Raw genomic sequence first — 15043 nt, forward strand, 5'->3', positions numbered from 1 at the left:
CCACGAGCCTGGGATAATATCTGTGGTGCTGGGTAAAGAAGGAAAGGACAATAAACTATAGGCGATTACATAACTACCCTGAGAACTGAGGTAGTTTATTAATTACTGATCTGTGTTGGGCTAACTTAAAAGATATTGCACTATTAAGAACACTCTTGTGAGTCTTTTCAGAGAAGTGTTTTCAACGGCTACTATTGAGTCAATAAGAATTCGATTACATTGGCAGACTGCCGTATACCGAGCGAGGTGGCGCAGTGGTTAGCACACTGGACTCGCATTCGGGAGGACGACGGTTCAATCCCGCGTCCGGCCATCCTGATTTAGGTTTTCCGTGATTTCCCTAAATCGCTCCAGGCAAATGCCGGGATGGTTCCTTTGAAAGGGCGCGGCCGACTTCCTTCCCCGTCCTTCCTTAAACCAATGAGACCGATGACCTCGCAGTTTGGTCTCTTCCCCAAAAACAACAACAACAGCAGACTGCCGTATAATTTTTACATATAAGAGTTTTTTATATTTTTTACATTACACCTTCCGCACAGCGCGTTTCCTAAAATCTGAATCATTGTGGAGCTATCCGCATACCGAGAGGTGATACTCTGTGCAGACCACCAGCTTGATCCTCAAAGGTGTGTCTTGAACCTCCAAAAGGGTTCGAATAGTAAAATACTGCTTTATAAATGCACTTTGCTACAGCTAACTTAAATTGAATCAAAGTACGTGGAATGTGAAAGGAGTCTACTGGGGTACACTTAATATGTGGCACTCCAATATTGTAACGATACTAATGTAAACTAAAGTGTAACTATTATATTGTAAAAGATGTAGTATGTCTCTGATGGGCAATATAAAGAGGATGACTAACTTTGGGCCAGTGCAGAGCCAAAGATACCGCTTCTGGTCTGGGCTTGTAGTATGGGAACAAGAGACCGGTTGTCGCACAGCAGTGATTGTGTATCAGTCTGTGAGCGAAAGAGGATGCAGTAGGCAGTTTTTGTGGTGTGCTCTGTAAAGCCACCAAGTGTTGGATTATAATGTACGAATTTTTCTCATATCAATATTTTGTGCTACACCGCACATAAATTACGTAGTAAAAATGATGAGTGACTTTATAATGGAATGTAAAGTAAAATGAAGAAATGTAAATTTAAATGTGATAAGAAAGGAATACTGAACTGATACTACAAAGAAGCTTTAAGAGTACATGTATTATTGGAAACATAAATATGGAAGCAGAAGCCTTCTCGCAGTTAAGGTAAAGAAGTTAATTTTTTATTACTTGTCTTTTGCCAGTGCGTTAGTCTAAATGGGATGTCTGATAACTGGTAACACGAGAATATACGTAAAGAGATTTTATGTATACGCTGGTTATATATTTCCCTTTTGTAGTGTTTCTAAGATTTGTTAACACATGTATACGTAATTTGATGATTTGTCTTTATGCTTTTTAGTGATTTTTAGATAATACTTGCTATACAAATCTCATTGTTTGTGAGTGCGTCAGGGAAGAAAGGGTTTCATTTAGTGGAAGGAATATTATTCTTCTGATTAATGTAATTTCAATTGTCAGATGCCGGCCGAAGTGGCCGTGCGGTTAAAGGCGCTGCAGTCTGGAACCGCAAGACCGCTACGGTCGCAGGTTCGAATCCTGCCTCGGGCATGGATGTTTGTGATGTCCTTAGGTTAGTTAGGTTTAACTAGTTCTAAGTTCTAGGGGACTAATGACCTCAGCAGTTGAGTCCCATAGTGCTCAGAGCCAATTGTCAGATGTTTTGAAAAGCCAAAATTAACTTCGAATACAGCTTCACTATAGAAAACGTCTGTGCTAGTAATTCACCCAAATCACTACCTCCTCCCTGTCCAGGTCATATGTTTTTCAAAGACATTCAATTTTTCTTCAATGTTTCCGTTTATTAGCCAAAAGAATTTCATGTATATTTCAAAGTATTACTGCCAGCGTTGAAATAATTTACGGGTTTGCTGCCGGGTGACGTCGTCGACCACCGCCGATATTTCGGCAGGAGCACACCCTGCCATTCTCAAGGCATAACTGCAAGGAGGAAGCACTGTGTAGACGAATTTAAGACCTCCGTTCACGGAGGAGAAACAAGGAAGATACTACACACAGAACAAGTAACCGCAAAGTCAACACACAACCACAGATAACCAACATCAGAAATATCGATACTGACTATTAATCAACAGGTTAGGTAGCCCCAAGTCTTTCCCTCTACTTTTGCAGAGAGACAGAGCCGGATTCCAAGCAGCATTTTGACAAAATCCACCATTTCTGTTTATAATCTTGCTTGATAGCTTGATTTCAACAGCTTCCTTAATGACACTATCCCAATAGTTGGACGTGGAAGCCAGAATCTCCGTGTTGTTTTATTCCATAGGATGACGGGTGTCAAGGCAATGTTCTGCAATAGTGGATTCGCACGGCTGTCGTAAGCGTGTGTGACGCTTACGTTCAATACACCGGTCTTCCACAGTCCTGATTGTCTGACCAATATATGACATGCCACAAATGCAATAAATAGACATCAGCCTTACGCAAACCAAGATTAGGCCCCACAGGGACCATGTAATATCAGACCCTGAAAGTTTGACAGCTGAGCTATCACATCTCGAAGTCACCTTTCGTCAGAATGGCTATAGTGAGAGGCAGATCAAACGTGCGTTGTGCTATCAGCCTTCTGTGCAACGGGTGAGTGATGATAGCAACGAAGTTGCACCTAAGTCTACGGCATTTTTGCCTTACGCAGGAAACATTTCTAACAGAATTGGCCGTATTTTGCGGAAATATGATTTGAAATGTGTTTTTCGACCACCTTCTAAGATTTCTGATGTTGTTTATCTGTGGTTGTGTGTTGACTTTGCGGTTACTTGTTCTGTGTGTTGTGTCTTTCTCGTTTCTTCTCTGTGAACCGAGGTATTAAATTCCCTTGCACATTGCTTCCTCCTTGCGGTTGTGCCTTGAGAATGGGAAGGTGTGCTCCTGCCGAAATATCGGCGGTGTTCGACGATGTCACCCGGCAGAAAACCCGTAAATTATTTGAACATTCAATTCGCCGGGAAAAGTTAGGGTCTGATATTACTGCCAGCATTGCACACTGCTGAGGCTGTAGCTAGTAATTTTATTCATCTTCATGAGAAAGCAGAATATAACGATATCTACTTTTACTGCTGTAGAGGAAAGGCAATTTTATTTATTTGTTATGTGCACAGTGACCAAAGTTATTAGTTTTGAACACGGCCAGAGGATTCAGCACCTAAGGGACTGAATGTATTTTGCAATGACTGTGTTTCTTTATTGGTATTGGGAGTTTCGTTGCGCAATCACTTCGTATAAAGTTTTGCTAACAATAACACAGAGTAAGGACGTCACTTGCAGCTACAACACGCTACACGTTAACTCCAGTTTTTTATGCATTCCCAGTTCAGCCATTCATTTATTTATTTCAAAGTTTTATAAGGAACGTTACAAATGGAAGAAGGAACTTACACAGCTGTACCCTGTCCTCCAGCTATTCGGTCTGCTTCTACATACAAGGGGAGGACTAAAGGATGGAAACAACAAACACACAACATTTAGGGATATATAATACGGCTTAGGAAGCCCTTTGTCACTAAAAATGGGTTTTTGTCAGAGGCCTGAAGGCTGATTTCATCTTGTGTCTTTTCAGCTTTCTTTCCTTACTCTCATTCTGTGTCGGGAAAGACAAACCACCTGCTGCGAAACACAAGATCAGATCGTTCGCCGGCCGTGGTGGTCTAGTGGTTCTAGGCGCTCAGTCCGGAACCGCGCGACCGCTACGGTCGCAGGTTCGAATCCTGCCTCGGGCATGGATGTGTGTGATGTCCTTAGGTTAGTTAGGTTTAAGTAGTTCTAAGTTCTAGGGGACTGATGACCACAGATGTTAAGTCCCATAGTGCTCAGAGCCATTTGAACCATTTTTTTCAGATCGTTCTTCAGACTCCCGACACAAATCCGTTAATTACTTACACCTGTTAAAAATGCAGTAGGTAATATTGAAATCGGATAACTTAGCGGAAGTCGAAAACAGTGTGAAACAAGATTTATCGGATCAAATAACATTCTTTCACTGCTCCACAGTTGTGACATAGCTGATGATATTTTTCCAATTTTCCTGTATGTGGCACAAATCTTCGATACGTTGCCTCTTGAAACACCGAACATTTCGGCGCCCTTGGTTTCACAGGTACCAATCATACGGCCACCAGCAGTTTACCGAAGTCCAAACGCACAGAGCTCCGGCATAACGTAGTCACAACTACACAGAACATTGTTCTGACCATGGGTGACACTTTTCATGGACTGAGGACACTGCACGGTACCGTTCATGGTCAAATACAATATACCAACTTGCAAACTTGACTCATATCTGTTGTGGCTTGATTTCAAACAAGAAGTATCGGCAGAAATTGAGAAATTTATGCGAAATAAATTAACAAACGACGGCACTGATCTTCCTTGGTACACAAAACGGGTCATAACACTGTTGCAGAAACAAGGAAACAAACATGCCAATCTGAAACAGACGCACAATCTCCAAGATTTTCGACCGTTTACAGACGCTCGAAATTTAGAGCGGAATTTAACGCGACATGCTTGTAATGGTTTCCACAACGAAACTTTGTCTCGAATCCTGGCAGAAAATCCAAACAGATTCTGGTCGTACGTGGAATATGCTAGCGGAAAGACACAATCAATGCCTTCTCTGCACGATAGCTATGGAGATACTATCGAAGACACTGCTGCCAAAGCAGAGTTGCTATAAACAGCCTTCCCAAAACTCCTTCACCGAAGAAGAAGAAGAAGAAGAAGAAGAAGAAGTAAATATTCCAGAATTATAATCGAGAACAGCTCCCAACATGAGTAAAGTAGAAGTAAATATCCTCGGAGTAGTGAAGCAACTTAAATCACTTATTAAAAGCAAGTCATCTGGTCCAGACTGTACACCAATTAGGTTCCTTTCAAAGTCTGGCGATGCAATAGCTCCATACTTAACAATCATATACAACCGTTCTCTCAAAGAAAGATCCGTACCCAAAGACAGGTCACACCATATTCAAGAAAGGTAGTAATCCACTAAATTAAAGACTCATATCATTAACGTCGATATGCTGCAGTATTTTGGAACATATATTGTCTTCTAACATTACAAATTACTTGGTAGTGAACGGTCTGTTGACACATAGTCAACACTGATTTAGCTCTTTACACGCATGGAGTGCTAAATGCTGTTGACAAGGGATTTCAAATTGATTCCGTATCTCTTGATTTCCGGAAGGCTTTTGACACTTTACCACACAAGCTGCTTCTAGTGAAATTGCGTACTTATGGAATATCTCTGTTATGTGACTGGATTCGTGATTTCGTATCAAGGAAGTCACAGCTCGTAGTAACTGATGGGAAGTCATCGAGTAAAACAGAAGTGATTTCCGACGTTCCCCAAGGTAGTGTTATAGGCCCTTTGCTGTTCCTTATCCATATAAACGATTTGGGAGACAATCTGAGCAGCCGTCTTCGATTGTTTGCAGATGACTCTGCCGTTTATCGACTGACGAAGTCATCTAAACAAATTGCAAAAAGATTTAAAAAAGATATATATATGGTGCGGAAATTGGCAATTGACCCTAAATAACGAAAAGTGTGAGATCATCCCCATGAGAGCTAAAAGGCATCCGTTAAACATCAGTTACACGATAAATTAGTCAAATCGAAAGGTCGTAAATTCAACTAAATACCTAGGAATTACAATTACGGAAAACGTAAATTGGAAGTAACACATAGAAAATGTTGTGGGGAATGCTAACCAAAGACTGCGTTTAATTGGCAGGACGCTTAGAAAATGTAACAGATCTATTAAGGAGATTGCCTGCAGTACGCTTGTCCGTCCTCTATTATTGTCGGAGTACATCGAAAAAGTTCAAAGAAGGGCAGCACATTTCGTATTATCGCGAAATAGGGGAGAGCGTATCACTGAAATTATACAGGATTCGAATGGACATCATTAGAACAAAGGCGTTTTTCCTTGCTGAAGAATCTTCTCAGGAAATTCCAATCACCAACTTTCTCCTCCGAATGCGAAAATATTATGTTGACGCCGACCTACATAGGGAGAAACGCCCACCATGATAAGGGAAATCAGAGCTCGTACGGAAAGACATCGGCGTTCGTGCTTTCCGCGCGATGTACGAGATTGGAATAATAGAGAATTGCGAAGGTAATTTGAAGAGTAGCCATGTAGATCTAGATTCATATTGCTGCATGCATTTATACGTTAGTTACAAATTTTCGTAAAAGCTCTGTATGTATTCCGCAAGCTACTGCATAGTGCACGGAGGAGGGTACATGCTACCAGTCTTATCGATTTCCGTTCCAGTACCATTCAAGTACTGCGCGATAGGATAATGGCTGTCTCTGTGCTCTGTATGTGCTGGTTTCTCCCTTCTGTTATCCTCAAGTTCCCTTTGTGATATATTTTGTTGTAGATTTCATCTAACTTTTTGCGTACGTGACGAAGAGATTTGGTGTTACAGGTTAAGTGGGAACGTAATGTTTTTATTTATTTGTCAGTTACATGAAATAACCTCAGCTGTCAGAGCCAATAAATCTTTATTTATTGGTGTTCATTTGTAGGATATTGGCGGAGACAAAATGGAAACGTTTCTATGATGTACCGCTATAAGTTTTCGATGTTTTACCGGTTCAGTTTAAGAAACTTATACGTATAGTCTGTTTAAAAAAAGCGTTCACCATTATTAGTGTTACATAACGTTTCATAATGACGTTCGGATTTACATATTACGATCTTTATCATAAGTGATTAAAAACATAATTGTTTTATATCATGCTGTTACAACAGAAAGTCATTGTGAAATGTGGAGCACGGATGAACTGCGTGTAGCTGTAACAGAATGTCTAACTGCGGATAACGGTTTAAGAGTATGTGCACGGACATGTAATATCCCTAAGCCAATAACTAAGAGGCAAGCTGAAAATAAAAACAAATAAACAAATGGGGATATCAAAGATTTTGGTGGCAGTAAACTGTCTTCTAAACCATTGGCGGAATGGCAACAAAACTATTCACGTTGGTGTGTAGAATGTATGGGTCTGACAACTTACCATCTGACTTTTGGAAAAATATTATCCACTCAATTCCGAAGACTGTAAGAGCTGACAAGTGTGAGAATTATAGCACAGTAAACTTAGCAGCTAATGCATCCAAGTTGCTGAAAAAGAATAATATACGAAAGAATGGAAATATGACTGAGGATTTGTTATATGACGATCAGTTTCGATTTAAAAAAGGTAAAGCCAATAGAGGGGCAGTTCTGACGTTGTGGTTGGTAATGGAAGCAAGACTAAATAAAAATCAATACACGTTCATAGTATTTGTCGACCTGTAAAAAGCGTTCCACAGTGTAAAACGGTGCAAGAAGTTGGAAATTCTGAGAAAAACAGGGGTAAGCTATAGGGAAAGACGGGTAATATACAATACATACAAGAGCTAAAAGGCAGTAATAAAAGTGGACGACCAAGAATGAAGCGCTCGGATTGAAAAGGGTGTAAGACAGGGATGTAGTTTTTCCCCCACACTGTACAGTCAGTACATCGAAGAAGTAATGACGGAAATAAAAGAAAGGTTCTGAAGTGGAATTAAAGATATCAGTGATACGATTCTCTGATGACATTGTTATCCTGAGTGAAAGTGAAGAAGTGGTGAGTACAGACTAGGGATTGAGAGTAAACCGAAGAAAGACGAAAGAAATGAGAAGTAGGTGAAATGAGAACATCGAGAAACTTAACATCAGGATTGATGGTAAGGAAGTAGATGAAGTAAAGGAATTCTGTTACCTAGGTAACAAAATAACCAATGACGGACGGAGCAAGGAGGACATCAAAAGCAGACTAGCACTGGTTAAAAGAGCAGTTCTGGTCAAGAGAAGTCTACTGGTGTCAAACATAGGCCTTAATTAAAGGAAGAAATTTCTGATAATATAGGGTCTGCGGCGCAGCATTGTATAATAGTGAAATATGGGCTGTAGGAAAACCGGAGCAGACGAGAATCGAAGCATTTGAAATGTGGTGCTACAGGCGAATGCTGAAAATTAGGTGGTCTGATAAGGTAAGGAATGAGGAGATTCTGTGCAGAATCGGAAAGGAAGGGAATATGTGGGAAACACTGACAGTGAGAAGAGACTTGATGATACGGCATTTGTTAAGACACCAGGGAATAACTTCCATTGCACTAGAGAGAGATCTGCAGAGTGCAAAATCTTTAGAGGAGAACAGAGATTGGTATACATCACGCAATTAATTGAGGACGTAGGTTGCAAGTTCTGCTCTGAGATGAAAAGTTTTGCACAGGGGAGAAATTCGTGGTGGGCCACATGAAAACAGTCAGAAGAGTGGAAGGAAACATTTGTAGAGGTGTAAGCATGTCGGACGTAAGAGAACTTCCTTTCTGCATTGCCGAACGAAACGAATTGCACCGTAATTTCAATGCAGAAGAAAGTAGGTAGGTAAAAAGTGGGCTGAAGTATACTTGGAAGAAATATCGCCGAATCCGACAGAAATGATAAGAGCTCCAAGCAGAGCTTCAAAGCCTACCTAAAGATCTCGTGACCTTACGAGCAGTCCAAACCAAAATGATAACCGAAGTAAAGGAGTGGAGATCTAGAACTACAGCTCCGACTGTGAAAGAGAAGTGTTTTGGACACTCTTCGGGAAATCGGCCACAGAAACTCATTCGTAAAACAGAGGTGTGTTACTGAGAGTTGTGCGAGGAAGATCGATCTGAGGAAAAGATCAGCTGCATGACATTCAAGCGTCAACTGATCCAAAGTCTGCAGGGTTGGGGAAAGAGCGAATTCTGTTGCAATGACTGCAGAGGGGTGGTACAGTTTGTGCAACCACTTATGCAAATTAGGAAACCAGACTGTTAGGCAGATAAGTATAATATGCGTACTTTCCAGAATTTCCATAATTCCAGTAACATAAATAGAAAAAAATCCTACTGTTGCGGATGGAATTCTTTAAAGTTTACTGTTTAGGCAATAACAAATAAAATTTCAAATGTACTACAATTTAGGCATCTCTCCCCTATAACAATTTTGGATTGTTACTGTACACGTAGATAAAATTCAGAAGATATGACGTGTTAAACAATGAGATGCGTGAGATACTGCCGCATCATGCATGACGTTTAAATGTATTACTTCTGTGCTGTTAACAGTATTCGCAATAAATTTCGCACGGAGTATCCTCCACATATGTCGCTAAATGCACTTACAAAAGCGTATCATGGCACCTCACTTAGTTCAGGAGGCATGAGGTAGTAAACACTGAGGTTCGTGAAAAACTGGCGTAGTGTACATGATGTTTAGATGTATTACTTCTGATGATGCTAACTGCGTTTGCAATCAATTTCGCTAGCAGTATCCACATATGTCGTTAAACGCACCTACAAACGTATATCATGGTGCCACACACAGTTTAGTGGGGACGACGGGTTGCACTGAGATGCGTGAAAAGCTCCCACATCAAGCATAAGGTTTAAATTTATTAGTTCTTTGCTACTAACTTCATTCGAAACATGTTTCGCTGCCGCTGAATGTACCTTCATAAATACACTACTGGCCATTAAAATTGGTACGCCACGAAGATGACGTGCTACAGACGCGAAATTTAACCGACAGGAAGAAGATGCTGTGATAGTCAAATGATTGGCTTTTCAGAGCATTCGCACAAGGTTGGCGTCGGTAGTGACACATACAGCGTGCTGACGTGAGAAAAGTTTCCAACCGATGTCTCACACACAAACAGCAGTTGACCGGCGTTTCCTGGTGAAACGTTGTTGTGATGTCTCGTGTAAGGAGGAGAAATGCGTACCATTACGTATCCGTCTTTTATAAACGTCGGACTGTAGCCTATCGCGATTACTGCTCGCCCTGGTCGAGATCCAATGACTGTTAGCAGAATAAGGAATCGGTGAGTTCAGGTGGGTAGTACAGAACGCCGTGCTGGATCCCAACGGCATCGTATCACTAGCAGTCGAGATGACAGGCATCTTATCCGCATGGCTGTAACGGATCGTGCAGCCACGTCTCGATCCCTGAGTCAACGGATGGGGACGTTTGCAAGACAACAACCATCTGCACGAACAAAAATGGTTCAAATGGCTCTGAGCACTATGCGACTCAACTGCTGAGGTCATTAGTCGCCTAGAACTTAGAACTAATTAAACCTAACTAACCTAAGGACAGCACACAACACCCAGCCATCACGAGGCAGAGAAAATCCCTGACCCCGCCGGGAATCGAACCCGGGAACCCGGGCGTGGGAAGCGAGAACGCTACCGCACGACCACGAGATGCGGGCCTGCACGAACAGTTCGACGACGTTTGCAGCAGCATGGACTATCAGTTCGGAGACCATGGCAGCGGTTACCCTTGACGCTGCATCACAGACAGGAGCGCCTCAACGACAAACCTGGGGGCACGAATGGTAAAAATTTTTTTCGGATTAATCCAGGTTCTGTTTACATTATCATGGTGGTCGCATCCATGCTTGGCGATATCGCTGTGAACGCACATTGGGAGCGTGTATTCGTCATCCCCATACTGGCCTATCACCCAGCGTGATGGTATGGGGTGCCAATGGTTACACGTCTCGGTCACCTCTTGTTTGCATTGACGGCTCTTTGAACAGTGGACGTTACATTCCAGATGTGTTACGACCCGTGGCTCTACCCTTAATTCGATCCCTGCGAAACCCTACATTTCAGCAGGATAATGCACGAGCTTTGGAGAAAAGAGAACCACTTGTATGAATATCAAGAGCTCAGATGGAAACGCATTTCTAAGCAAAAAAGGAAAGCAGAAAGGTGGAAGGAGTATCTAGAGGTTCTATACAAGGGTGATGTACTTGCGGACAATATTATGGAAATGGGAGAGGATGTAGATGAAGATGAAATGGGAGATATGATACTGCGTGAAGAGTTTGACAGAGTACTGAAACATCTGAGTCGAAACAAGGCCCCGGGAGCAGACAACATTCCATTAGAACAACTGACAGCCTTGGGAGAGCCAGTCCTGACAAAACTCTTCCATCTGGTGAGTAAGATGTATGAGACAGGCGAAATACCCTCAGACTTCAAGAAGAATATAATAATTCCAATCCCAAAGAAAGCAGGTGTTGACACATGTAAAGATTACCGAACTATCAGTTTAATAAGTCACAGCTGCAAAATACTAATGCGAATTCTTTACAGACGAATGGAAAAACTGGTAGAAGCCGACCTCGGGGAAGATCAGTTTGGATTCCGAAGAAATGTTGGAACACGTGAGGCAATTCTGACCCTACGACTTATCTTAGAAGAAAGATTAAAGAAGGGCAAACCTAAGTTTCTAGGATTTGTAGACTTAGAGAAAGCTTTTGACAATATTCACTGGAATACTCTTTTTTCAAATTCTGGAGGTGGCAGGGGTAAAATACAGGGAGCGAAAGGTTATTTACAATTTGTACAGAAACCAGATGGCAATTATAAGAGTTGAGGGACATGAAAAGGAAGAAGTAGTTGAGAAGGGAGTGAGACAGGGTTGTAGCCTCTCCCCGATGCTATTCAATCTGTATATTGAGCAAGCAGTAAAGGACACAAAAGAAAAGTTCGGAGTAGGTATTAAAATCCACGGAGAAGAAATAAAAGCTTTGAAGTTCGCTGATGACATTGTAATTCTGTCAGAGACAGGAAAGGACTTGGAAGAGCAGTTGAACGGAGTGGACAGTATCTTGAAAGCAGAGTATAAGATGAACATCAACATAAGCAAAACGATGATAATGGAATGTAGTCGAATTAAGTCGGGTGAGGGTGAGGGAATTAGATTAGGAAATGAGACACTTAAAGTAGGAAAGCGTTTCTGAAGAAGAAAAATTTGTTAACATCAAGTATAGATTTAAGTGTCAGGAAGTCGTTTCTGAAAGTATTTGTATGGAGTGTAGCCATGTATGGAAGGGAAACATGGACGATAAATAGTTTGGACAAGAAGAGAATAGCAGCTTTCGAAATGTGGTGCTACAGAAGAATGCTGAAGATTAGATGGGTAGATCACAAAAGTAATGAGGAGGTATTGAATAGAATTGGGGAGAAGAGCAGTTTGTGGCACAATTTGACTAAAAGAAGTGATGGGTTGGTAGGACATGTTCTGAGGCATCACGGGATCACCAATTTAGTATTGGAGGGCAGCGTGGAGGGTAAAAATCATAGAATGAGACCAAGGGATGAATACACTAAGAAAATTCAGAAGGATGTAAGCTGCAGTGGGTACTGGGAGATGAAGAAGCTTGCAGAGGATAGAGTAGCATGGAGAGCTGCATCAAACCAGTCTCAGGACTGAAGACCACAACAACAACAACAATGGATTACCGCATGTTGCAGGTCCTGTACTTGCCTTTCTGGATACAGAAAATGTTCGACTGCTTCCCTGGCCAGCACATTCTTCAGATCTCTCACCAATTGAAAACGTCTGGTGAATGGGGCCGAGGAACTGGTTCGTTACAATACGCCAGACACTACTGTTGAAATGTGGTATCGTGTTGAAGCTGCATGGGTAGCTGTACCGGTACACGCCATCGAAGCTCTGTTTGACTAAACGGCCAGGCGTATCATGGCCGTTATTACGGCCAGAGGTGGTTGTTGTGGGTACTGATTTCTCAGTATCTATGCACCCAAATTGCGTGAAAATGTAGTCACATGACAGTTCTAGTATAATATATTTGTCCAATGAACACCCGTTTATCATCTGCATTTCTTCTTGGTGCAGCAATTTTAATGGCCAGTAGTGTAGGTTGTATCATTGGACGACACATGCCGCATCGTGGATTAAGATATGATACATTTATTCTGTACTTCTAAGACACTCCTGTAGTCGAGACAATATAACGAAATCCATGACTCCTGGTAGCACTTTTGACAGTGCACTGCGAACCAGAAACGGCCGTAGGCGACAAAGATAGTCGTCTATACAACTGTGAAGAGGCATTGCCGTAGAGACGCTTATAAAACTATGTTGTAGACACGCTAAACAGCTGCGCCTAGCGTATAGAAACTGTTCGCGATCACTTTGCTTAATTCGGGTACGGTACTTACACATCTGCACATTTCTTTGTGAGACTGCTTCATAATTTCGAAGGAGTTTCAACGAATACACGGAAATGAATTTTTTGCGATACTTCACAAACAAACACCGTGCAATTTTTTGTTTTCGTTTCTAATACAAAATTGGAATAACTGAATAACCGCACGATGTCGGGGTTTGTCGGCTAGTGAAATTTGGATATCAATTGCCGTATGCATATATTATTCGCTGCTTACCTTGAATCCCCTGTGTTGAAAGTGGTTGAAGTCTTTGACGAGGCAGCTCTTGATGAGATCGGGGTCTCTGACGAGAAGCGCCGGTCTCAGAGATACGAAGATCCCGCCGTAAGGGTGAGGCTGCAGGCGCCAGTAAAGCTCTTGCAAGCCTTCACCGAAGTATTTCCGGCTCAGAAGGATCTCCTTAAAATTACCGAACACGGATTCCGGTTCTAGAAACGGGACGCCGCGCCGCTTCCAGTATCCGTAGATCCATCTGCACACGAGGACCAGCATGGCTGCCACGAACGTCACTGCAGCCGCCGCGTCGCCCAGGTAAGAACCGGTGAGGGGCATGGCGTGGAACTGAACTCTGCGAAAAAAAAAAAAAAATTAATCGTAAGCTTTATATAGATACAGTCGTTATTCGTGAGAAAATTGTTTTATTGTTTCTATCACGAACGACACAGCGGCAGACACTATATATACAGTAGAGCGTCGATTATCCGAAGTAATTGGGGGACATGGGAGTTCGGAAAACTGGTTTGTTCGGATAATCGAGCTGTACATGTTTATTTGCCAAAAAGAAGTACTGTACAGTAAATTAATTCACAAAGTCAGGCATCTCTTTTAGTATTACAAAGTAACATACAAACATCTCGTACTTGTCCCTCATAGAAAGGACAACACGTTTACGTTTAAGCATTTTGTATCGTCAAGTTCACTTCTTCACCAGCAGCACACTAGTGGTCGTAACAGAGAACAGAAGGTGACTGTTTGCACCGTGAGAAGCTCTTCTTCCGGGTGCGCAGTCCTTCAAACTGCGCGGAGCGGCACGCCTCAACTCTAAGCTGGCGCAGCTGTTGCTGTGAACAGCTTTGATACTGCCGCTACTTCTACTGCCAGCGCCAAGCCGACAGAAGTGTGCTGATTGTTGAAACACAGCGACTGGCGGCTTGGCAGGTCAGCAGCGCCTTGTGAAGGCCCCATTAGAAGCAATGTTCCGCCAGCGGTGGCCCAGTGCGGCGACTGCTGTGGGAAACTTGGTTCGGGAGTGAGGGGGATGATGGACGGTAGGGTGGGAGAGTAACAGGTGCGAGCGAGTACACAGTTCGGTTAAGCGGTCGTTCGGTTTACCGACGTTCGGATAATCGACGCTCTGCTATATATACACTCCTGGAAATTGAAATAAGAACACCGTGAATTCATTGTCCCAGGAAGGGGAAACTTGATTGGCACATTCCTGGGGTCAGATACATCACATGATCACACTGACATAACCACAGGCACATAGACACAGGCAACAGAGCATGCACAATGTCGGCACTAGTACAGTGTATATCCACCTTTCGCAGCAATGCAGCCTGCTATTCTCCCATGGAGACGATCGTAGAGATGCTGGATGTAGTCCTGTGGAACGGCTTGCCATGCCATTTCCACCTGGCGCCTCAGTTGGACCAGCGTTCGTGCTGGACGTGCAGACCGCGTGAGACGACGCTTCATCCAGTCCCAAACATGCTCAATCGGGGACAGATCCGGAGATCTTGCTGGCCAGGGTAGTTGACTTACACCTTCTAGAGCGCGTTGGGTGGCACGGGATACATGCGGACGTGCATTGTCCTGTTGGAACAGCAAGTTCCCTTGCCGGTCTAGGAATGGTA

General features: G+C 42.6%; 1 protein-coding gene across 1 annotated transcript in view; it reads right to left on the reverse strand.

Moving 5' to 3' along the window:
- LOC124709092 (probable cytochrome P450 6a14) overlaps positions 1-13739 on the reverse strand; it is an 88947-nt gene extending 75208 nt beyond the window's left edge. The window contains exon 1 of the mRNA XM_047240739.1: positions 13404-13739. Coding sequence (XP_047096695.1) covers positions 13404-13739 — 336 coding nt within the window. The remainder of the gene's footprint in view (positions 1-13403) is intronic.
- Positions 13740-15043: the final 1304 nt, after the last annotated feature.

Source organism: Schistocerca piceifrons, chromosome 7, assembly GCF_021461385.2.
Source record: "Schistocerca piceifrons isolate TAMUIC-IGC-003096 chromosome 7, iqSchPice1.1, whole genome shotgun sequence".
NCBI lineage: Eukaryota > Metazoa > Arthropoda > Insecta > Orthoptera > Acrididae > Schistocerca > Schistocerca piceifrons.